Raw genomic sequence first — 25,667 nt, forward strand, 5'->3', positions numbered from 1 at the left:
TTACTGTCTAGCCATAGTAACGGTGTTAATATAAACGCCAAACTCCAAGCGCTCGTGAAAGCAGGTCAAAATTATTTATTTTTGTACGAGCCACCGTTGATCTACTACGCGATTACTAACACGGCATTTGTGAGGTCATTCCGGGTGACAGCAGAATGAGGAAATTGCTCACTGTGAAAATGAAAGCTCGAAACGGTTTTTTTAAAAATTAGAGTTAAGTAAAGTGTAAATTGTCCCCTTTCATAATCAAAAATCAAAAGTGCAAATTTTATTCACATGAAAAAGAAATGACATAAAAGTTACTAATATTTGAAATACAAAATGGCACTGTCCCCATGTTAACTTTTTTGGGGAAAATAAAATGGACTATTTTCCATAAACAAGAAGGTAGAAACTTTATTTACTCCACAGACAACACGATGACTCAGGCGCATTCTGCAGCAATGAGCTTTTTCTAATTTCCCTGTAAACATTCTAAGTTTATGGTAGCTGAAGATGACCTTAGCAGCTTTGATCGAACTTTGACTTCTAGACCCTCTGCTTCAAAATTCATTATGTATGTCACATGACCGACAACGAAGGCACGTGGTTCATGCAACTGACTCGAAACGCACCATCGTCATTTCACTGTAAAACAACTCTACCAGTATGTCAGACGACAAAGGTAAGCTTAAGTCTTCTCGCCAATAAATGTCTTGAAACTACTGGCGTTCTCTCAGTACACGCTGTACGAGCTGATTACAACCCCATGTACGCGGAAGTGACCTTCTTATTTGTTTCTTAACAGCACAGTTAGTCGGCGACGGCAATGAGGACCAATACTATCCACAGCACGCACCGCCAGTTTACCAAGCGCCATCACCACCAGTACAGGTTTGTGAACAAATGTCACCTTCCATCTCATATATTAAATTAGACCTATAAACAAGTCAAGTTATCAAAAGATAAACTGAGAAGTCGCCTTACAATGCCGGTGCGATTATTCATTTTGAAGCAATACTATTGAAAAAAGGAAGATGTTATTCGCAACGCAGCAATGCGGATAAGGAATTTCAATTTCCTATTCGCACCGCGGCGGTACGGATAAGGAATCAAATTGTTTTATTCGCACCGCAGCAGTGCGGATAAGGAATTTCTTATTCGCACCGCGACCGTTTCTATGGATCTCGCTTACTCAACGCGCCAATCGAACTTAACTTTAACATTAACAGTTCACAGAGTGCTATGTATTAACCAAATATCGTTGTATGTTTGAAAGCTACAATTTTATTGGTTGTATATGTAATCATCTCTCTGATTGGGTTTTAGTGTTGCGGTCACGTGCGAATAAGAAATTTGGATTCCTTATCCGCACCGCTGCGGTGCGAATAGCCATTTCCATTGAAAAAAACGAAGAATCCGCCAAGTATTTCGAAGCTAGTTTTTTGGCTCAAGAGATCATAAACAGTAGAGCCCTGCTTTCTGCACTGAAATGCGGATAGCAATGGGTGCCGTTGGAGTTTGTGTGGATACTCGTCAGTCATGTAAAGTCAATTTTTGCTGAGGTCAGCTATATTCCCAGTAGGAAACCTTCATTATATCGCTGTGACCATATTAAGCACATTGATACGATTAAACATCCGGGTCCTCAAATTAATCATGTGAGTGCACCTGCCGGACCACAGGTGATCGGAATTGCCAATGTGGGATACGCAGAGAGAATGTTGTATTATTCAACATTGAAAAATAAAGGCCCTGTGTGCCGGACTGGAAGTCAAGTGGTCTTTTGTGTCTCCCTGTTGCTCTCGACACTTCCTCACCACCAATAGTACGCACAATTAGCCCATTGGTCGTTGAGCCCTTGTCTGTTGAACAATAAAGACCATGTATTGAATTAGTTCTTAAAAATTATTGACTCGTTCCTGTTCGCCTGAATACTATAATTTCTAGCTGTCTATTTTGTGTGCTTGGTCAAGTGACGTCAATGGTTTCCGTTCATTCCAAGAACGACTCTTATGTCAAATGAATACTGATGCTGCAACTTTTGAACACGTGCTGTCCCTTAAGTCAGTACATCATAGGCAGCACATTTCGTTCAAAATGACTGTGAAATTGGACGTTCGTATATACATATGGCACAAGATCACTAATTCACTTCCCGGTTCGTTACCCATAGTTAGGAAGAAAAATAGTGCAGACCTTGAAGTTTTGATATCTGCATGGATGCTTGTTTAGTTTGAACTTTAACGTCAAGAATTTTTGTAAAGATATTTTTCTGCCTGAATCAAAATGCAGATTGTTGTGAATAATGGCTGAAGCATTTGGTGGTAATATGAGGAGTTCTAGGGCTAATAGAAATCATAACAATAAGCCTGAATTTTGTCAAAAACACCACTGAGGGCGCTATTTTCATCGCTATCTCAAAATTTCCGTGGACTTGCCCACACGAAAAATTAATCAGTAGTCAAGCTGACATTGACCTAACACCTGTTAAGAGGATTCGTGCCGCTGAATGTTTTAAAATAGGAAAATCAAGCTCAACGCTACTGTGGCCTATGGGAAATGAATTAGTGGTCTTGTGCACATAATTTACATACATAAGGTACATACATACAAAATACACACACACATACATACATACGTACATACATAGATACATAGATACATAGATACATAGATACATACATACATACATATACATACATACATACATACATACACAGAAAAACATTTGTTTATGTATGAATTAACGTTTCCTTCTCATCATTAACTTATTAATTTTAGCAAGAGAAATGCATTATTAGGTTCGTTTTATACCAAACAACTTACTGGTATGACATCTTTGTTTAATTTCTACAGATACAGCCAGGACCAGAACAGCCATATGTCGCCCATGTTCACCAGTATGACGCTCAGCCCATGCAGAATCCGCCAAACGACTATTTGGTTCATTCAATACTTGCCTGTATTTTCTGCTGCTGGCCACTGGGATTGGTTGCCATCATCAAGGCGTTAGATGTAAGCTCCTACTCCTCTTATGTGGCCGTATAAATTCACTGCAAATTATTCAGACTTGAAGAATGCGTAATCTACTTATATGCTTAAGAGAGGACAGTAGTAACTGACTTGAGGTGTAGTGTCAGTTTCGGGTGCAACTATCATCTTCGGAATTCTGAAGAAGTAATCATTCTTTGTTCAACCGAGGATTGTCTTCGTTTTCTTCCAAATGTTATGCCAGTCTGACCTCCAGCTTTAAGCAGAATTTAGAAATTCAATCGTTAAAGTTTAGAGATTGCAATGCTAAAGCTTATGCATAAATTACATGTAAGAAGAATCTTGAATTTTTTCTGAATTTTAAAAATGATGGAGCTGTCTTTGTATGTTGCATATCGACTCATATTGGGTAGAACGACAGAATACAAAAAAGTCAACGTTTGACAACAAGTTGTAGAAGAGCTATGACCAATCAATATACATTATGTACTTGAAAAGTTAACATCCCGTGCTATCATTCGAGGCACTGTTTACCCAACTACGACTGACTGGCTTATTTCCACGCAGGTACGTGACGCAGTGTTGGTTGGAGACCGAGTGAGGGCCGAGCGCTCCTCCAGAATTGCGAAGAAATTCTCCATAGCGGCCCTCATGGGTGGTATCGCAATTATAGCTCTGGTGGTAATGAACGTGACAATGGTATTTGTCAATAAGTGACCACTGTGAAACGACATGCTGGCATGGGGCGATTTTGCAGCAGCTCCATGCTAAATGGATTTACATTGACAAAGTACACCAATTTGCGTCCAGGACGGTCGTTACCCCATGATACCACCAACATCACAGTTATCCAAGATTAACTAACAATCTCGACTATCTCAGAGAATTTTGAAGAAGACCCCGTAAACTGTCTGTGTGTCAAGAGAATTCTTATCAAACTATTTCAATCTCATAAACGACACTCTTTTCTCGAAATAACTCACCATACTGAATTCTAATGCTATATCAAGTCTAGACTCTCTTAAAGCCCCTCGTTGCAACGCAGCTCTGTCTTCAATCATATGGTGATGCGCCATCAACGGTCTTGTAAGGCCGCATTCAAAAAAATGGTAAGGGGGGGGGGGGCTGGAGGGATTCAGGGGGGATTCGAAAATTTTTGGGGTAGTCGAGGGGGGACTTGAAAGTTTTGCTCTGCCTATAGTTGGACCTGAAAATATTTTGACTCCAAATGTCTTGATGTCGTCCAATGGTTCTAATGTTAGTAATAATTAAAACAAAATCTAGAACCGTTTTGTCACATTTTATGTCTTTAATCTCGAAAAAATCTAAAAATGTATGAATGCCATTAAATTTTCGTAAAACAAGTTGGCCTTGTAATGGGGCAGGAGCTGCAACTGCTGATAATTTTTTTCAATATTTCTATGCAACGCATTAAACACAGTTTCTTGGTGTCTCTCTACAGCATGCTGAAAAACACAATATTCAGTTTGTCAACAAAGTCCGTTTGTCTAAATACTGGTGATAATTGAATGATACAAATGCAAGGTACACATAGGCTGTGTTGGCAAGCTGAATGCTGGACAGCTCAACATGCTGTAGGGAGTAGAACAAGAGCACAATTGTATAAACTGAACAAAAACATTGTCAATATAAAAAGTTAATACAACTACTGCCCTGCTACTACATACTGGCAGTGACAGTGATACAGCTCTGTCTCTGATGTAGTTTAAGAAGAGTTTCGGTCATAGGACACTCAATTGACAGTGAAACACTCATATACTTGTACACAAGATCCAGCCAGACAGCAACACATACCGTAGAAGACTAGGGGACAAACAGTTACCATGGATTTTTGAATTATGGCATATGAGAACAATATTAGAGAAAAAAAAGATGGGGTAACCATACTTGACCTTATACAAACGTACAATGAAAAGTCAGTTTTTGTAAAATCACCTAAAACCAATATATAAAACAATACATTTCCAGTTCATGCAGTGAATGAAATTTTCACATCTCATTGTACCAATAACACAAAAGTAAAACTTTGAAAAGTAAAGACTCTAATTTTAATGGAAAAATGTGTAACTAAATGGAATCATTTATTTTCTATCAAATTTGCCAGTATTACACCCAAACTGTTTGAGATTCAAGCATTAATTTGATGGAATATTTTAACCTTCCAGTATTGTCAGTTTTGTAAAACATATATAAGTGGCATGCAAGTTGTATGTCTTGTACTTTTGAAAAAAAAATGGTGGGTCACTTTTCTCATTTTTTCACAAATTGGTAAAATGTAGCCAGGAATACACAATTTTCATACTCTCTCATGATTGTCATTTTGTGTGCTTTTCAACTGGTGCCATTGACCTGACCAGAGTTGGATAAACTCAAGTCGGCTTAGACTGAGAAATCCAAAAAGTCCACTGATGCATTTAAAAATGAATCAATTTAAGAACTTGCCCAAGGTATATGGCTCTACAACCTGCTGATAAGAGGTAGTGTTGAACATTTGCGTGCAGAACTACACAATATATGTTTATTTTAACTCTATGTGCATTCCTAATAAATATGCGGCTATATGGTAATTTGGGGGTGGACTTGAAAAATTTTAAGGGTATTGAGGGGGATCTGAAAAAAAGAAGATTTCAATCGCAATTCCTCCAGCCCCCCTCACGATTGTTTTTAACGCAGCGTAAGGTCTGAGGCGTAGCCTGTCATAAAGGGGCTGTGAAAGAGTCTATCAAGTCACACCAGCTGTATACCCTTTGAGGTCACACACATTAAGGTAGAATGCGCTTCGGGGACAAATATCGGTCTCTCAAACATTTACCATTCTTTTCTGATCAACAACTTGATTGGGAATCATTTTGAAGCCATTGGAGAAAGCACGACTTACAGCGTCCTAGCGTTTTGAAAATCGAAGATTTTATTTTTCCCCCATAGAGTTAATTACGGAAGCTTATTAGGGTCAAAGTGCGATATTAGGAAAGATTCGTGATCTTCTCGACCAACGTACCACGGAGAAACTTGTTCATGCCTTTATTACATCACGTTTGGATTACTGCAACAGTCTTCTTTTTGGTCTTCCGAATTTTGAAATACGTAAACTCCAGGCTATTCAAAATTCAGCCGCCCGGCTTGTTAGCAGAAAGAAGAAAAGGGACCACATAACACCAGTACTACAAAATTTACATTGGCTTCCAGTCCAGAAACGAATTGATTTTAAAATTCTTTGTTTCACTTACAAAATTCTAACAGGCCAAGCCCCGACTATCTAGAAGAAATGCTAACAGTACGTCATACTGGTCGTACACTTAGGTCCCAGTCTAGTGGTGCGATCATTTTGCATCAGCCTGTTTGCAACACGGCTTTTTATGGCAATAGAGCATTTTCTGTATGTGCTCCCCATTTGTGGAAAACTTTACCATTTGAGATAAGGCTTGCTAATTCTTTTAACAATTTAGAAGTCAGTTAAAAACTTATCTTTTTAGATCATTTTATTCCTAGACACTTTTTAAAATTTTACTCTTTGCATTTATTGGTGTTTTCTCGTAATTTTTATTTATAATTTACCTCTTTTTAGTGTTGTGTAAAGCGCATTGAGATTTTTAAAATGTAATGCGCTCTATAAGAAATAAATATTATTATTATTATTATTATTATTATTTCTAAAGTTTTCGTTTGCGAGTTTTTTAAAATTTCATTGTGAGTTTTTTTTTCAATTTCGTTTACGAGTTTTCCGTGTTCATGTTTTTATTTTTTTCTTGCACATAGACCATAGAGGGCGCCCTTCTCGAAGATACAATTTTCCAGGTACTGCTATACAAGTTAACAATTTTTAACAATTATTGAGAATTTTTATAAGAAATTAACTTGACGAACAATATATTCACGAATTAAAGTTCTCTAATATTTTTCGATTTCCACAGATGGACAATCCTCCCAACGGTTACTTGGTTTGGTCGATACTTTCTTGTATTTTCTGCTTTTGGCCCACCGGGATTGCCGCCATCGTCAAGTCACTCGATGTAAGCTTAAATTACGATACCTCCAACCTCTGAAAACATATATCTCATTATAGATATCTTGATTATTTTCGCAGCTTCTCATTAAACTCTGAATGTTTGTGTATTACACGAAATTTCGCTTATGCGTGTATGCTTGAAAGAGGGCAGTACACCAGGCTTTAGAAGTTATATTTGCCTTACGGTAGCCTTGTCATTGCTAGGTTGGGATCGATGAAGTGCATTAATATTGTAATACGCATCACAGAGAAGAAATGTCGATTTGAATTGGCAATGAAATTAAAACAGAAAAAATCAACAATTACAACAGAGACAAACGAAAACCAGAAAACATCCTAGTAAAAATAGAATCTTTGTTACTTAAGAAGGAACTTTGTCTAGAACCATACTTGTTAGACCTTGAAAATCTGCCATCAGATTAGCTCTGCAAATTCAGAACCTCAGTACATTCTCTTAAAATAGAAGCAGGACGATGGAACAAAACCCTACGTCTAGAAAGCCATGAACCAAGTGGAAGATGGATTCCAAGATCTAAAGGTAAAATTTATATCACGCTATCATTACAATATATATATATATATATATATATATATATATATATATATATATATATATATATATATATATACAGCGTGTTCATTTTTAGCCGGATGCCGGCCAAATTGACCGGCTACTTTCGTATTTTGGCCGGCTACTTTTCAGCACTGTTTCGCTCTCTGGCCCGGAAATTCTGGTTTTGATAACAATATTGTGATTTTTTTGGTGGTCTTGCAAGCCGGAGATAATATTTCAGAAGTGCCGATGTGGCTATATCATGTAGTCTAGCAATTTACGCGGTGAACTTGTTGCTATCACTGTAGTTCCGTGATCAGCGAACGTTATAGCATACTGGGAATTAATCGCTCTCGAGGTCAACCTTGCTTGCCCGATCACAAGCAGAATTATTCCGACGTTCACGTCGGGTATAGCCGATACAATTACGTTATGCCCGCGAATAGCCGACCATTTCCGAGTGAAGCCGACTTTTGTTTCGCTCAAACCCGGAAGAGAAAGTCGACGCTTGAGAGCTTTTTTTTCTGCGTAAGAGTATAGAGTAAGAGTAGGGCCTTGTCTGATGGGTTTGGTAGGTTTTTGATCGAATCTAAAGCGACCAAAAGTTACTGAGTCTTATTTTTCATACTTTGAAACGCCATGTCAATCCATCCGTGGTCAATCACGATGCCAATATTCAAGTCGATCGACATCGCGTTTTGTGGAGGGGCCGTGGTGCATCGCTGAAGAGAAAGTCGACGCTTGAAAACTTTGATTTTCTGCGTAAGAGTAGGACTTTGTCTGTTGGTTTTGGGAGGTGTAGATGAAATCTAAATAAACAAAAAATTACTTGGTCTCACTTTTCGTACTTTTGAAACGCTACGTTGATCACAGTGTCAAATTCAGGTCGACCAATATCGCGTTGTGTGTACTGTCTTACAATTGACTGCCGGTGCTTTGTACACACACGGTGCAGTACAGGCTGGCGTTCGGTGTCGTTAGTTTGAGGTTTTATCAAACATGAACACTGAAATTTATCTTTCTTTTTCAATTATATTCAACATCACCAAAAAATCCATAATCAGCTCGCAGATTCGTTTTATTGTGAAATTAGTACAGTGAATTAAAATCACTGAAAATTGTGTTCCTATAATTCATTGAATTGAATAAACTGTTTGATTTTACTGTATCTTCAATCAAGTTTATTTAAATCAGTAAAAAACTTTGTATAGCCAGGCTGGTCAGGATTCTAGCGGATCATTTTCTGGGTTTTGAAAACCCTATTCTATGATGCATTTCAAATGTTTGTTCAAGTCATGAGCTAATATGATTCTACACAACAGTCTGGTGAAATTTTGCTATTATCCTTGTCAACTGGATACAGTTGACAGGCCCGAGTGATATCAAATTAATTTTTCTGACGTTTTTTAAAAAACTGTATCCCTGAAAACATGTTGTAATTGACAATAATAATGATTATTCTGTATGCTGAAATGGTCTTTAATTATACTGTACAAGAATGCACAAAATTACTCCAAAATGTCTTCAAAATTTAAAAATTTCTTGCCCACAGGGACGGGGGACCCCGTCCCTGAAACCCTCCCCTGTGTGTATGTTGGAATAGCATTTTATACACTGTATAAGAATGCATGAAATTGCTCAGAAATGTCTTCAATTTAAAAAATAATACTTGAACACCCCCTCCCCCGGGAACCTGGTTGCACACAGAAGCTAACCGCCTACTTTTCTTAATTTTCCGCCTACTTCAAAATTTTTTGAGAACCCTGATATATATATATATATATATATATATATATTATATATAATATATATATATATATATATATATATATATATTTGAATGAAGCGTAGAGACGACTATATGACTTTTCGTCTGTTTTATAATTAGCTTTCATGATCTGTTGTTATCGTTGGTTGCTTTTTTCCAGTGACCCATGTACGATATTAATTATGTTTTTTTTGGTACATTTTGGCCGGTGGCCTGAAGTAATGAAATAAACTGGACTTGACTTGTCGTCATTGTCGTCAGTTAAATACTGGCTCTCTTTTTCCGTGCAGTTTGCTTTGTACCCAGATACTCCACTGCTTATTTTTTACGTTTTTACGTGGTTGTTTGTTTTATTTATTCGTTGACTCATCTGAGCTTGCTGAGAGGTACTGGAAATCTTCAAAGTATTAATTGCAATAGACGTTCAGAGTTCGTTGGTACTACATGGACTTTAATTCTCAGTAGAAAACCTTGACAGGCGACATTTCCCAAGATACGATTCTCCCATTGTCTAAATGTCTTGGGTTGCTCATTGGACGTTCTGTCATCCTGCCCTATCCGTTGTATTTGTCTTCCTCCTTTTAAATAGGTTTTTAAAAGTTATCTCTAAGGCGTAGCTTTGATCATATGATCGTAAAGATAATATTATGTATCCAATCATAAACATCAAGATTAATTTTCACCGTCTTAGCTGTTCCAAAATCTAAAAGTTTTCCTAATAAAGTTAACACAAGGATGGTGACCATTTTGAATTTAAAATATCTGTAAATGTTGAGTGATCTCCGGTCTCTCACTTTCACTGGCGCATACTACCTTGGCGCATATACTTCAGCCGACAGCTAGTGTAGATAAATAAGTACGGGAATGTATATGATCCTCAAATCCAAGAGACAGGGCGAGCAGCAGCATTTTGAAGTGATTGAATATGTTCAAGCCGAATCTTCCTAATACCATACAAAAGACTATTACAATAAGGGACCGTCTCAGATTGTCGCAGAAGTTCAAGAAACGAAATTCTTCGTTTAGATCAAACCCCCTCCCCCCGCCCCCTAAACGAAACTTCGAAAGTGCGAAATGTTCATGTCTGCCTGAGAGTACAATGTTGCATTTTGCTATAGCTACTAAAGACGTATTCCCCTTGCCACATTACAACATCAAACAAACCGAGGCTTGGTCTGCAATGCCCTAATGCCAGCACTTGCAAATGCAGTAACATCGGCCGAGTAATCGTCATACGATTCAGGCGAGTTACCCATATACAGATATCCCTCACTTGTTATAGGAAACCCTGTCCAGTTCTGGCCGTTCCAGTATGCATTGACTGTTTGATTGCGTTTTCGCAGACACTTGCTTTGATTCCTTACAGCGAAAATGGGCTGCGGTTATATCAGTCTGTTTAGACGGTGGTTTTTTCCTCACCAGGTAGACATATAGCTAGAGTCACTCCGGCGAGAAACTTCGACATGGGGGCCCAGGCGTGTTAAATCATGTTAAAACGACTATGACCAGGTGCATAACAAAAGAGAATAAAAACATCTAGTGGTTAGAGCAGACGCTTATAAATAGCACATTTTAAAAAATGATACTTTTTGTCTTGAATAATTTGATGAATGAAAGGTTTAGGATACAATGTTACTATCGGTAAATTGTGTTTGGGGAACGAACGAGATTGAAACAGTTACAAAGTTGTTGGCACGAGTGTGCATTTTTTTCTTTAATTTAAAATAAACACACGAAAACTTGTGATCACAAAATAAAAGTGCGAAAGTGAAGTTCACTAATTGAATGGAGGTCAAACCCGCTCCCCCCTAAACGAATGAATTCCGCTTTTTGAACTTCTGCGACAATCTGAGACGGTCCCTAACGCGTGAACCATTATTTTCCGCTGTGAGTTGGTCCAACAATTGACGGAGCTGTTTCGGATAAGCTTATCGCTACATAGAACTCCACATTTTTAACTTCGGCATTACGCACTATACACGTGTTATCCAATGAACTTTCACCAGCGAGGTCACGTGATGTAAAGAACCACTGCTCGACTGTGTTTGCGATCAAGGGAGACATTGTAGGGATTGCACCCCTCTAGACGCGTAAGCTATCGAAATACTCTATTATCCATTGTTAGGTGCGATCTTTGAGTCTAGTTTAATCAAACTTATCCGCAGTGGAGAGCCTTCACAGGTGAGCCCTAAGAAATTTTATCAAGACACAACACCCTGTATCCCTTATTAAGGATGAACGCTGTGTCTTTCGACCTGGGGACTTTCTGAGTATCTGACAAGAGGTAGGTTGGAAATATATAATTTAGACTTTAGGCTTGCGAATGATTTACTTTCAACTCGATCAGAAATCATCATCAGACATTTGCCAAATTCGCTTACTTCTTGTTTTAAGTTACATATCCGGTCGTTTTTAAAAATTCCTGCTGAGTCTCGGACATTAAAGACCCCGAAAATGTTCACTATCTGCTGATATCACGAATTACACTTATATAAATAACAATATATTTGCCCTGCGCGCGACGATTACCTTTGCGTGTTATCTAATTGTTGCTATACATTAAGTTATCATCGTCATTGATCATGTGAACTTCATTTGTCTCGTATGTTTATTTCTGCATAATGGGCTTCCGGCCCTTATATGTTTACCAAATACAGTGTCAATCAGTCATACAAAACAAGTTTGAAAAGATTATTGAAAAGATTACTGAAGTACAACATATTTTCTCAAAATCACACTTTGTCTCTAGTTTTGAAGGCGTGAAAAATAAATAATGCTAAATTCTTAATCAAAGACTCGTCATTTGTTTTCATTAATATGTTGAATTGATAATGTGATGGTGATCTACAAAATTTCTTTAGGAGGTACTTTTCTCTTAAGTTATCCGATGCCGAACAAATAAAAAGAAAGTGATATTCATCTTCTATTTCTTTACAACATAATTTACAAAGCCTATATTCTCTATCAATTCCTCTGTGTCGTCCAGTTTCTATTTCCAATGGATGACTAGAGCATCTGAGTCTAGCCAGTGCTCTACGATATTTATATAAATCAATACATGAAAGATACATTTCTAAATTAAGCTCCGTTTTAAAATTCCTGTAGTAACTGGTTTTCTCATTTACGCTAACTTCAGACCACCATTCTTGCCTTTTTAAACCTCATAAGAAATTCTGACAAAAAACATTTATATTACCAACTCCTTAGTTTAGCCAGGCATGACCAAAACCATACAAGTATAACAAGTTTTTCATATCAGTGGCCCATGTATAAATTTCCCTTGTTAATCCATATTACGTAACATACGGTACGCTTTAGATGGTAAACGTGATTCAGGCATTTCTAAAAGGCGAAGCCAATACTTGACACATCTCTTGACATAATAGCAAAACAATGGTAATCTGCCACACTCGCCTAAAACAGTACAACTAGAAGTACCCTTTGACACTCCCAGGTATTGTCGGCAGTATAATAACTGCACTCTTTCCAGATGTTCATAAGCTTGAAAACCCCACACTTCTGCCCCGTAACTAAGTACGGGTAAAATAAGTACGTCAAATAAATTAAAATAAGTCTTTGGATGTAAACATTTCACATTTTTAACACACTTGCAAAGTATAGCTATTTTCTTCCTCGCCTTCACAGACATATTTCTTGTAGTTACTGAAAATGATCCTTTACATGACAAAATTAAACCCAGATACTCATAAACACTTTCAACCTTTAACTCATTCTCCCCGAAATATCATCGCTCATATTTACTTTTCTATAAACCACTATTCTAGTTTTAGATAAATTTACTTTCATTTTCCATTTCAATGTAAATTCGTATAAAATATCGATAAGCCTTTTTAATCCAATCACTGTGGTTGAAAAAATGACAATATCGTCAGCATACAACAAAAGAAATAATTGAAGCATATCATTGGGTAATAATTGTATTCCAGAGTATCCCGAACTTTCCATCATTTTAGCTAATTCATTGATATAAAAACTAAACAAAATAGGACTTAACATACAACCTTGGCGAACAACTTCATTTGTCAATGTCATGAAAAATTGTCAAGCGGGACCTTGAATTTTTGTCTCCTGTACGTTGTCACCCTAAAGGGGAAACTGAGGAATGTAAAAAATGTTCGTAGATGTATAGTGTCGGACAGTGCTTACAGCACGTTCGATTGAGACCTGGACTGAATATAATGATATCTCTCATTGTCAACCTGTCTGAATATGTTATAGAAATAACGGACGACGCACTGACCATTAACGTTTATTTATGGGCAAGGGCGAGAGGAAAGCCAAAAATTAACGGGCGAGGCTTGCCCAGCCCGTTAATTTTGGCTTTCCTAAGGCCCGCGCCCATAAATAAACCTTAATGGTCAGCGCGGAGTCTGTAATTTCCATTATATTATCAACGAACCCCCCAAACCGTCAAAATTTACGAAAATGTCCCGTGCGAACAACAACGGCCGGGCCCCAGAACTGGTCAGGGAGTAGTGCGCGGAAAAAATCCGAATTTTGTTTTTGAAAAAAGTGTGTAAACTTTGTCCACAAGTGCTGCATTTTATTTTGTGATTGATTATGATCTTTGTACAAATCACAATTTTCGTTTTAGCTGTAAAGTTACTATATTTACGATATTATTCATATTCACGGGCATGTAAACAAACCATTACTGTGTATTTGTGGGCAGTCACGTGGTTCAGCTCGACCAATTAAAATGCGATGGGCAGGGCATGGTAATATATAATACCATATAGATAGTAGAGACAGAACGCAACGGATACCACGTGATGATAGTCACGTGATCCATGAACGACAAGAAAGACACTTCCTCAAATTTACCCAAAGAGCCGAATATTTACTTCGAGAACAACTCGAATGTGAGTCAGGTACCTCAAAAATTATGTGTTGCTATGTAGGGGTGATAGTATCCCGGCTCAGTTTATTTCTTTTTCAAAAATAGCTGTTGTTGTAATACGCTCAAGGCTTCCATTTTCACTTTGCTTGTTTCACACCTGCAGTGATGCATAAACTAAGACAAACTTTTTGTCTTTTTTCCCAACAGCTACTTCGCTCGGAGACGGACATTTAGACAAGAGCGCCCAGTATGGACCACCAGGTATGTCGTCAAACACAATAATTTGCGTATCGCCATACGCTCTCAGTTCCAATTGTCAACGTCTTTTACGATAGAAAATGTGAAATATTCCTACCTAGCCCAGGTTTTACTTCGTACAGGTATTTAGGGTGAATGTTTGTAATTAGTGTCTTAACACACCTTGAAACTGAAAGACTTTTGCTCAAACTTTCATGAATGAAATTTTCTTCATTACCAGAATTAAAGAATTTTGTTACTGGATACAAACTACTTAACATTTACGGACATTTGCGATACAAAATGACCACTATCGCTGTATAAACTCATATTTTTGGAAAACAAGATTGTCGAACTTCCTCTTCTCAAAGAGCTTCAAAATGAACTCACAAAAGCAGGACATAAGAAAAGAATTGTAGAGATTTGAGAAACTAAAAATCTGCTTCCGAGATGCAATCTACCTTAAAGTCGAGTTGGTGTAAAGCAGTACACGTTGGGTCATAATGTATCAAGTTCTTGGGAAGCCTTTCTTGTCCATGATGAACTAAAGGATTATCTAGACCGTCGGATATATGCAAATTAAATCGTCTACAATCGTCTACCATGGGACGTGCTTGGGTCAACTAATGCTTGAGTTCTAATATAGCTGCGTCACATCTGGTATATCTTAGCAGATTTGCATAGTGAAGGGGAAGAAGTTTGCAGTTTTTCTCTGCGTGTTCGTGAAAGGGAGAATTGGTACCCTTTGCATGAAAATTAGGGGTGGACCATTGATATCCTGGGGGGGGGGGCTTGGAAGATTTGGGGAAAAAAAAAGATGCCAGGTGGAGTTGCTCGAAAAAATAAATCTGGCTTTAAGTGGCTGATGGAAAAACAATTATGGACCATTGCGACTCGGAAAAAAAAATCTTGGCAATGTTCAATGCACACTGCAGCATCAATAAAAATCAAGCAGTAGCTCTGGAGTTTTATAAAGCATAAACCATTTCAAGCTTGAGGAACAATAACTGAATATGAACAATTGTACAGTATACATGACCTTCTGATTAGAGGAAGTATGCTGAAATTGAAATTGCTCACCGGTGTTTTCCAGAAATGTGTAATCTGAATGTATGGATTTTGTCAAATACCACAAGAAGAGAGACAGCCTGCCATGAACTGGGTCAAGTGAACTCAGTCAGTCAAGTGGACTGTTCAACTTGCTAATATCACTCAAACCAGGACACTTGTCAGACAATGACATATTTTTTTCAAGCACAAGTAAATGCCTGGTCCAGGTTCTCCCTGAATAAGGTAACAGGGGCGTGGCGACCCCTTGCCAGAAATGAAAAAGATTTATTTTTTTTTAAATAAAACAATAAAATGTACGGGGAAAAAAGTTGACAGTGATTTACAAGCAAAATGCAAGCTTGAGCGTCGATCCTGCAGGCTGCAAACGTAATTCTCATCGATCTTGCAAATCTCGCGAGTTTGTGATGTCATCCGAGATCATAAGCCCATGTGCAACTCATTCATTGATGCACCGTCCCTCCTCCCTCGTGGGTGAAGGGACGGTGATTGATGGCAGCCATATTTGCATGGCACAGGCCGTAACGTTAGCCACGGTCAGTCCCTCCATAGGGGCAGTGCATTAGGTAACCGACTTAGCTGTATAAACATGCCTAGGAACTTGAGGGTAACCAAGGACAGCAGAGTACTCTGAAGTTTTTATAGGAGGTTAGAATTTCGCTTGTGTATTCCTTCCCAAAGCAAAACGACCTATTGTTAGACTCGGTCGGACGTGTACGTGTATCAGGCTGAGAACACATAAGCATAAGTGTTATGGTGATAATTTTGACATCGATGAATAAATGTATGTCTGTCGCTATGTTTTCATTTTCAAAAAATATAATCTTCATTGAAATCAGTGAACTGGAATAAAAGTTATGGAACACTATCTCAGATTTCTTTTCCTTTGAGCTTTTTTATATGAAAAAAATCTGAAAAAATACTCCCCAAGTGCCACCAAATAACACTATTTTAATCTCTGTTTTTCAAAAGCTCCAATGGCAGGAGGGGGACACCCCCCTCCTGACCTCCCCCCGCGACCGCTGATGCGGTCGCTTGTGGTGCTTCGCACCACGTCTTCGCCCTCTTTTAACAAAATCCTGGGGAGAACACTGTGCCATAAATGTACATGATTTTACAAATATATGTAGGATACCATCATCTCTTCTGATGACACCAATGATGTTCTCAGAAAAGTTTTCACTGTAAGTTTGTTAATGCTCAATGTAGAACTCAGTAATCAGGTTGTTTGATTTGTATTTTCAGTGTGTTACCCATGGTATAAATAAGATCTGTAAACTGATATTTTTGTAAAGTGAATCAAAAATGTACATGTATTTACATATCTTTATTTAGTTTCTTGAATATAGTCTGTGTGCGATAGAACAGCATCTTGTTACTGGGTGTGAAAAACCAAGCAAACAAACATTGCACCGAAATTTGGTAAAAAAAAAAATTATCTCGAAGAAGGAAAGTGAAAAAAAAATTTGCCAGCATATGCCCTGTAGAAAAAAAATAATTCATGGTGAAGCAGGTGGGAAAAAAAATAATGGCTTCCACCAATCTTCCAAGCCCCCCCAGGATATCAAATGGTCCACCCCTTAGGAGGCACACTTAACATTTTAGGGCAGGTTGTATTTTTAACACTTTACCGCATTCATGACCGTCGCTTCAATATCTTTATTAAAACATTGCGAAAGCTTTTCCATAAATTAAATGATACAATTTTTCCAGGTACTGCTATCAAAGTTAACAATTTTTAACAATTATTGAGCATTTTTATATGAAATTAACTTGACGAACAATATATTCACGAATTAAAGTTCTCTAATATTTTTTGACTCCCACAGATGGACAACCCTCCCAACGATTACTTGGTTTGGTCGATACTTTCTTGTATTTTCTGCTTTTGGCCCACCGGGATTGCCGCCATCGTCAAGTCACTCGATGTAAGCTTAAATTACGATACCTCCAACCTCTGAAAACATATACCTCATTATAGATATCTTGATTTTTTTCGCAGCTTCTCATTAAACTCTGAATGTTTGTGTATTACACGAAATTTCGCTTATGCGTTTGTGCTTGAAAGAGGGCAGTACACCAGGCTATAGAAGCTTGTCGTTGCTAGGTTGATGAAGTACATTAATTTGTAATACGCATCAAAGAGAGAAACGTCGATTGGAATCAGCAATGAAATTAAATCAGAATAAATCAACAATTAAAACAGAGACAAACCAAAACCAGAAAACATCCCAGTAAAAATAGAATCTTTGTGACCAAACAGCCAGACGAGTATATGCCTTTAAAACAACTATTGCAGGTGGTTTATTTTGTAACGTTACATCCATACTAACAACGTAAGTGAATGGCATCTGGTCTAGCGTTTAGATTAACACTGTAACACCAATTAAAGCTATAAAAAGGACATGGTTAGCCAAGGGCATTTAAAACTACGTCTTGTTGGGTGCGCTGTTCGTACTTAGAAAGGAGCGTTTCAAGGTTTCTACTTAATCTTTTCAATATTATAGTTATAGTAGTATACTAATGATAGGAATATTCAGCTGACACTGCCATGATGTAAGCGTTCTGTTCTTTGACCTGTTTTTTCCCCACACAGGTTCGTCAAGCGGTGTCGATGGGAGATCGAGAGAAAGCCGAACGCTCCTCAAAGACGACGAAGTACCTCATTTTAGCGACCGTCATCGTTGGTGTAATCCTGCTAATCACCGTGATCGTGATCCAAGTAGCTTAGATTAACCTGTGAGACGTATGGAAGGGTATATGCTGGATGCATACATACCGACGTATACGTCTCCAGTCTCATGCTTGATATCTAAGGCCTGATAAGTCTGACAGACAGTAGATATTATGCACTTAAACGGACATTCGATTCCTCGAGCAGCATGCCTTGAACTCAGACAACCACAGCAATTGTACGAATTACGATCTGTTCTTGTTCCGATGCAATAGTGACGTCACTGGCTGTGTAGAACAGATTCAGCAAAACGTTTCACTCATATTCAGTCCGCGCGAACGGTAGACTTAATCACCTTTTTTCATGTTTACATAAACAAGACACAACACTTTATGAATATTCAGTTTTAGGTTCATGGTCAAAGTATAAATCAAACATCGAAGTAGGTCTATTAATTTCCGCTAAACGTCAATATGGCATACATCAACGATTTAGTAGTATCAGTTTTAGAATTTTCAACTTTTGCAATATTTGTAGATCCTTGAAAATAGACAAGACACAGTATACATAAACTGTGTCCTATTCTCCGTCATATTTCCGAAGAATTATTAGCCTGCTAATGAATGCGTTATCATATTGGCATACGTTTGTCATGTAATTGACTTTATCGTCCATTTAAATTGACCATTGAATTATGCCAGGAATTAACGTACAATTAACAATTAACATATGCAATTTAAAAATTCAGTTGTAACCGAGGTGTCAAATTATATTAGGATAAAATAAATAAAGACATAATCAAATCATTCCGTTATAGTTTGCCGTCACAGGTTCAACTGGCTGAAATAAGCCAAAACGGGGGAAAGTGCACGTATATTTCGGAAACGCATTTTACTGTGTTTATTCTCGGAATATCGGTCACGTTTTCCTTCAGATATTAAAGTACCATGTAACAGTTGAATGTTTGGCAACTTGAGAAAAAACAGGACAATTGTTTGTTACCAAGGTCATATCATGATCTCCAGCCATAAAAGTGAGAGAGAGAGAGAGAGAGAGAGAGAGAGAGAGAGAGAGAGAGAGAGAGACTGAGCTTTAGAGTCTTCCTGGCGGTGCGAGACATAGGTACATGAAATGTCTCATTCGCTGGATTGATTAGAAAATGAAAGCAAAAACCAAAACAAACACATTCCGGGAGCTCCTACTCCCCTAGACTTTCGATCGTCAAATTTGAATGTTAAGTATAAGACTGTCGACAGGGGGTACTTTCGTTTTTATTAAGTGATTTTATCTTTGAATATGATGATGTCATTCATGTCACAAGGACTGTGATACACTTTCGTTTCTTCGTCTCGATATTCGCAAGCGTGGGCCAAGCTGACATCCCATGTAAAGCGAAACACCGGAAGACTGATCACACATATTCTATTTACAGCAAGGAAGTGAAACCAGACCCTGTCGAGGTGTGGAATGGCAATGGAAACTTTATTTGTCATCTAATGATGTACAGTGTCCAGCGCCGTAGCCTCGGGGTAGATGTGAAATATAGTTGTATTACAGTGTCAATTTATATTAACTACCCAATACTCGATAGCTAGGTTCTACCCCTCCCCTTTTGGTCAGGCTACAGCCCTGTTGTTGGATATTACGAAGTTTCCAACCGATATCAACAGAATTAAAGCTTATTTATTCCATTTTTGGTCGAGAAATATTTGTAGTCGGACAGACACAACTTTCCCTGATTGTGAATTTGGCAGGGGCATCAGTAGTATTTATTTTCTAGCCATAGTAACGATATTAATATAAACGCTAAACTTCAAGCGCTCGTGAAATCAGGTGAAAAATAATTTTTTTTTGTACGAGCCACCGTTGATCTACTATGCGATCTACTAACACGGCATTTGTGAGGTCATTCTGGGTGACAGCAGAATGAGGAAATTGCTCACTGTGAAAATGAAAGCTCGAAACGGTTGTTTTACATTAGTGTCATGATCAAAATTCAAAACTGAAAATTTTGCTAGTATGAAATGAATGACGTAAAATTAATGGAAAAAATAAAATTTCCGATTGTCACAAATACAAGGTGGAAACTTTATTTACTCCACAGGCATCGCAAATCCACACAAGCAGTGCCAGCGACAGAATGTCAAAATTTGAGCCCGAGTATAAGTACTCGGGGGGCATTTTACAGTAATAAACTTTTTCCTATTTTCCCTGTAAACATTCAAAGTTAATGGTAGCTGAAGATGACCTAATCAGCTTTGATCGAACTTTGACCTCTAGACACTGTGCTTCAAAGCAGATTGTGTATGTCACATGACCGACAGCGAGGGTCCGAGGGTCACGCGACCGACTCGAAACACACCTTCGTCATTCAACTCTAGAACAACTCCATCAGCAGTATGTCAGACGAAAAAGGTAAGTCTTCTCGCCAGTCAAAGTTTGAAACTCTCACAGTACACGCTTTAAGCTGATTACAGCCCCGTTTGATCGTCCTATGGTACGGTGATTGCACCCCGTATATACGCGGAAGTGACCTTCTTGTTTCTTTTTCAACAGCACAGTTAGTCGGCGGCGGCCATGGAGACCAGTATTATCCACAGCACGCACCGCCAGTTTACCAAGCGACGCCAGCACCAGTACAGGTTTGTAAACAAATAATGGCATTGGTATCACCTTCCATCTCATAATTAGACCTATAAACAAGTCAAGTTATCAAAAGACAAACTGGGAAGTCGCCTTACAATGCCGGTGCGATTATTCATTTTGAAGCAGAACTATTGAAAAAAACCGAAGATTCCGCCAAGTATTTCGGCGCCAGTTTGTTTGCTCAAGAGATCATAGAAAGTAGAGCCCTGTTTTCTGAGCTGAAATTTGGATAGCAATGGGTGCCGTTGGAGTTTGTGTGGATACCCGTAAGTCATATAGTGCCAATTTTTGCTGAGGTCAGCGATCAAATATATTCCCTGTAGGAAACCATTATATCGCTGTGACTATATTAAGCACATGATGCGATTAAACATCCGGGTCCTCAAATTAATCATGTGAATGTCACCTGCCGGACCACAGGTACTCAGAATAGCCAATGTGGTATACGCATAGAGAATGTTACAGTTATTATTCTGCACTGAAAATCCATGCGCCTAATGTGCCCGACTAGGAAGTCAAGCAGTCTTTTGTGTCTCCATGCAGCTCTCGACAATTCCTCGCCACCAATAGTAGAGGACTGTGTGAAAAATTAGCCCATAGGTCGTTGAGCCCCAGGTGGTGGCACTGTCGGGGGAAATGGGTATCCATTAGTGTTCCCAAAATCGCGGGGAAGGGGTGTTTTTTATTCCCTATCATGGGTCCGTGAAATCAAGAAAAAGGGGTACTTTTCCAAAAACCTGGCCTAAGAAAGGTTTGAAATATCCCGGAAAATACCTATCAGACACTACAACTTCACCAAAAGTTTCATTAAGCGTTTCCTATGCTTTTGACACTCCTGTTCCAAAGTTTTCAGTTTCATTCATACTCTGATGTGTTAATATATGTGAAAACAATATCATAATTCAGCATTGACCTGACTCTGATATTATGTCTCCCTCTCCTGGATTTTATAAGTAAGGGGGTATTTTTGGTCGTATTTTCTCCCATATTTCTCAAAATAAGGGGGTCTTTTTTGTTGAAAGTCCCAGATTAGGGGTATCTTGAAATTTTGTTGAACGAGCATGGATGCCCATGCTCTCTTAGAGTGTCACCACCGGGGTTGAGCCCTTGTCTGTTGAACAATAAGGACCATGTATTGAATTAGTTGTTAAAATTATTGCCATTTCTTTTCGCCTGAATACCCTTATTTCTTATGTCTATTGTTGCATACGTGGTCACGTGACGCCACCGTTTTCCGTTTATTCCAAGAACGACTCTTACGTCAAATGAATGCTGATGCTGCAGCTTTCGAAGCCATGGTGTCCCTTAAGTCAGTACATAGGCAGCAAATTTCGTTCAAAATGACTGTGAACTGGGGCGTTCGTATGTACATATATACATAAGTTACATAGGTACATACATACAAACATAGATACATAGATACATACAAAGATACATAGATGCGTGCATTGACAGAGAAACATTTTTGTATGAATTAACATTTCCTTTTCATCAGCAACTTATTAATTTTAGCAAGAGAAATACTTCAATAGGTTCGCTTTATACAAAACAACTTATTGGTATTACATCTGTGTTTAATTCTTACAGACACAGCCAGGCCCAGGACAGCCATATGTCGTCCATGTTCACCAGCATTACGCTCAGCACATGCAGAATCCGCCAAACGACTATTTGGTTCATTCAATACTTGCCTGTATTTTCTGCTGCTGGCCACTGGGATTGGTTGCCATCATCAAGGCGTTAGATGTAAGCTCCTACTCCTCTTATGTGGCCGTATAAACTCACTGCAAATTATTCAGACTTGAAGAATGCGTAATTTACTTATATGCTTAAGAGAGGACAGTAGTTATTGACTGGAAGTGTAGTCTCAGTTTCGGCCGCAACTTTCATCCCCGGAATTCTGAAGAACAAATCTTTCGTCGTTTACCCGAAAACCGTCTTCGTTTTCATCAAAATGTTATGCCAGCCTGACCAGCAGAATTTTATAAATACGATTGGTAAAGTTTAGCGATTCACTTGTTAAAGCGCATGCATACATTACATATAAGAAGAATCTTGAAATTTTGTCCATTTCCTTTTTTGTCTTTGTGTTGGGTCACATTGGGTAGAACGAAAGATTACAAAACAACGGTCGTTAGCTAACAAGTTTTAAAAGAGCCATGGCCAATCAATACACTTTACATAGTTAATTTTTCTGAAACATTAACATCCCATATTAGCATTCGAGGCGCTCTTCACCCAACTACGACTGACTGGCTCATTTTCACGCAGGTACGTGACGCAGTGTTGGTTGGAGACCGAGTGAGGGCTGAGCACTCCTCCAGAAGTGCGAAGAATTTCTCCATAGCGGCCGTCATCTGTGGTATCGTCCTTATAGCGGTAGTGGTGGTCCTCAACGTGACAATTATACTAGTGAATCAGTGACCAGTGTGAAACGACATGCTGGCATGGGGCGATTTTGAAACAGCTCTCTGCATAATGGATTTACATTGACAAAGTACACCAATTCGCGACAAGGACGTTCGTTATCCCATGATACTAGCAACGCTACATACTTATCCGAGATTAACTGACGCCGACAATCTCAGAGAATTGAGAACAATACCCTAGAAACTATCTGATTGTCCAGAGAATCCTCATTAATTATTGTTAATGTTATAAATTACACCCATTTCCCGTAATCGTATGGAATAACTTACCTTATTGAATTCTATAATAATACTGTAGCAAGTCTAGACTGTCTCACAGCCCCTCCGTTCGCTACGCAGCTCTATCTTCAACCAAATGGTGATGCGCCCTCAATAGCCTTTCTAGCAAGCGAGGCGTAACTGCTGAGGGCGGTTGCAAGGTCTGAGGCGTAGCCCGGCATGGAGGGGCTGTGAGGAGAGTCTATCAATTAAGTCACACCAGCTGTATATTCTTTGAGGTTAAAGTATTAATTCATTCATTAAGTAGGGAATGTTCGCGAATATTCACGCTTGCGTACTTATGTTCGCGGGAAGTTTTCGCAACCGCTCTATATAACCCAGATTATCCTTTCACCACACAACACAAAAGTTTTGCAAACATCGGTAATTGCGCTGGTGCCATGAAACGCCCTTCAAATTTATTGTTACAAATGTGTAAATTACAGTACCACATATGTCGAATATTTGCACTCTGTATTGTTTTCATTTCTATTCATGATGTGTTATCTGAGTTTGTGAATGAAGAAATAAACAAAAATAAATAAACAATTTGGCATTGTTTGTGTATGCAACTATTGCGTGAGCGAAATTTGAAGCTTTGCTTATTACTGTTTCAATTAAAATGGACAAAAAACATGAGAGGTTCCGAATCTTAAGGTACCATGCGCCTCGGAACAGATAATTGGACCCTAAAACTTTTACAATATTCTTTTGCCTACCACTTGTCGCATTTTGACGTTTATGGAGTCAATATTTTTTCCCGACTTAACTATGTGAAAATTGGGAATTTTATTTACCAATAGAGATTACACAGGCATGACGGCCATTTGAATTTCAACTATCGGTTATTATTGGGTGATTTGTAACAACAGTAAAAAATTGTATGGTTGGCTCCGAATATTATTCTTGATTTTTAAAGAGAATGGGTATATTGTGCCACAGCTGTACCTTGCAGTTGATGAATTATTTTGCTTGCTAGCCTCAGAAAGAAAAGACATATCCGTATACACCGTGCAACCGTTGTACCCGACCGATTTAATGCTTAATTAGCTTAAATCACAGCGTTTCAATCTTATTACAATCCCATGTAGAGATGGCCAATCACGACCGCTTTCTGTTATTTAGTTAGTCGCGTCTGACATTATTCGTAGCCCGTATATTCTTCCGTTTAAGTGCTTGACAAAAGAAATCTATGGAAATTAGGAAGTGCAAACCGCACTCAAACGTCACAAAAAGATGCAACCTGTGCTCAGGGTGCCTTCAGTGATTATCAGTGCTTCCGCTAAACCGCGAGCCATTCCAAAAAAATGCCGACCTTTCCCCTGTGATTTCTGTCCACGAGTCACTCAAACTTTACATTCAATATAAACCTAGCAATGTATAATGTGACCCGCTCCAAGTATACGTTTGTAAAATGTGACCCTCCCGTAGGGCAAGTTTGTAAAATGTGACCGTCCCCTGAATTCCTCCGGCCCACCCTTTCATAATAACTGAAGGCTCCATTATGAAAAAATGGTTACTCATCCTTAATCCAGAAATAGGTTCTATTGGCAATGGAAATGACTTATTTTCCAACCTGCAGACACTTGTTTTGCAAGCATTGACAGAAATAGCTGTAAACATGTTATCATCCGGGGTTACACTATGGGTCTAATATATGCAAACTTCCAGTCGAGTTTCCGACTTGGTTCAAGTCTGTGATTTGTGAATGAGTGGGGTAAGCGCGGGTATTTTTGTTCTGTTTTTATATGAAAACGAGTTAAGGTAAACGCAATTATGGTGGCGATTCCGGCAGAAACTAGCTCACTACTGCGCAGACTCAAAGGCAAGGCGTTCGATCGCTAGGAAAACCTGACCTTGGCTGCTAACTTTCAAATAGGTCTGCATGACATAGGAAAGATTCAAGAGAAATTGTTGCAAATTATTTTATTTTTTCAATATTCACGAACTCGAGCCTAGTCTACTTTGAAATCTGACAAGTGTCAATATGCGTTAAACCAAAGACTATTGTCGGGAGATCCATTTCCAAAGATAACATACTAGGCAATTAACTTATACCTTCACTTTCATCACTAGAATACATCCTGATGAGTGGAGCCTGCTTTGTTAGTTTTACGAAACAAATTTTTTTTGGATTGTAAACTATATATATATATATATATATATATATATA

The 25,667-nt window shown here is 38.4% G+C and overlaps 3 protein-coding genes across 5 annotated transcripts; all 3 read left to right on the forward strand.

The window, feature by feature from the left end:
• Nucleotides 1–491: 491 nt before the first annotated feature.
• On the forward strand, nucleotides 492–19,849 carry LOC139118288 (proline-rich transmembrane protein 1-like). Of its 2 annotated transcripts, none has more exons than XM_070681556.1 (4): nucleotides 492–664; nucleotides 788–873; nucleotides 2,839–2,997; nucleotides 19,594–19,849. In XM_070681556.1, exons 1-4 carry the CDS (start codon nucleotides 649–651, stop codon nucleotides 19,681–19,683), a joined length of 351 nt encoding a protein of 116 aa, XP_070537657.1. In that variant the 5' UTR covers nucleotides 492–648; the 3' UTR covers nucleotides 19,684–19,849. The 2 variants fall into 2 exon arrangements, with proteins under 2 accessions (XP_070537657.1, XP_070537656.1); XM_070681555.1 differs by lacking the exon at nucleotides 19,594–19,849 and adding an exon at nucleotides 3,541–4,075 and having other exon boundaries at nucleotides 508–664.
• LOC139118286 (proline-rich transmembrane protein 1-like) lies at nucleotides 14,141–18,358 on the forward strand. Of its 2 annotated transcripts, none has more exons than XM_070681553.1 (4): nucleotides 14,141–14,213; nucleotides 14,390–14,443; nucleotides 17,317–17,415; nucleotides 18,084–18,358. In XM_070681553.1, exons 2-4 carry the CDS (start codon nucleotides 14,432–14,434, stop codon nucleotides 18,216–18,218), a joined length of 246 nt encoding a protein of 81 aa, XP_070537654.1. In that variant the 5' UTR covers nucleotides 14,141–14,213; nucleotides 14,390–14,431; the 3' UTR covers nucleotides 18,219–18,358. The 2 variants fall into 2 exon arrangements, with proteins under 2 accessions (XP_070537654.1, XP_070537655.1); XM_070681554.1 differs by having other exon boundaries at nucleotides 14,173–14,204.
• A 609-nt stretch (nucleotides 19,850–20,458) lies between the features above and the next one.
• Nucleotides 20,459–24,043, forward strand: LOC139119290 (proline-rich transmembrane protein 1-like). The gene is made up of 4 exons (XM_070683033.1): nucleotides 20,459–20,576; nucleotides 20,718–20,803; nucleotides 22,395–22,553; nucleotides 23,079–24,043. The coding sequence occupies exons 1-4, from the start codon at nucleotides 20,561–20,563 to the stop codon at nucleotides 23,229–23,231; spliced, it is 414 nt and encodes a 137-aa protein (XP_070539134.1). The 5' UTR covers nucleotides 20,459–20,560; the 3' UTR covers nucleotides 23,232–24,043.
• The last annotated feature ends 1,624 nt before the right edge of the window (nucleotides 24,044–25,667 follow it).

This window comes from Ptychodera flava, chromosome 19 (genome assembly GCF_041260155.1).
Source record: "Ptychodera flava strain L36383 chromosome 19, AS_Pfla_20210202, whole genome shotgun sequence".
In the NCBI taxonomy this organism is placed as follows: domain Eukaryota; kingdom Metazoa; phylum Hemichordata; class Enteropneusta; family Ptychoderidae; genus Ptychodera; species Ptychodera flava.

Coding starts and splice junctions, on each gene's coding strand:
- LOC139118288 (XM_070681555.1), top strand. Junction 874..2,838: donor CGCCATCACCACCAGTACAG/GTTTGTGAACAA, acceptor TAATTTCTACAG/ATACAGCCAGGACCAGAACA. Junction 2,998..3,540: donor CCATCATCAAGGCGTTAGAT/GTAAGCTCCTAC, acceptor ATTTCCACGCAG/GTACGTGACGCAGTGTTGGT.
- LOC139118286 (XM_070681553.1), top strand. Junction 17,416..18,083: donor CCATCGTCAAGTCACTCGAT/GTAAGCTTAAAT, acceptor TTCCCCACACAG/GTTCGTCAAGCGGTGTCGAT.
- LOC139119290 (XM_070683033.1), top strand. Junction 20,804..22,394: donor CGACGCCAGCACCAGTACAG/GTTTGTAAACAA, acceptor TAATTCTTACAG/ACACAGCCAGGCCCAGGACA. Junction 22,554..23,078: donor CCATCATCAAGGCGTTAGAT/GTAAGCTCCTAC, acceptor ATTTTCACGCAG/GTACGTGACGCAGTGTTGGT.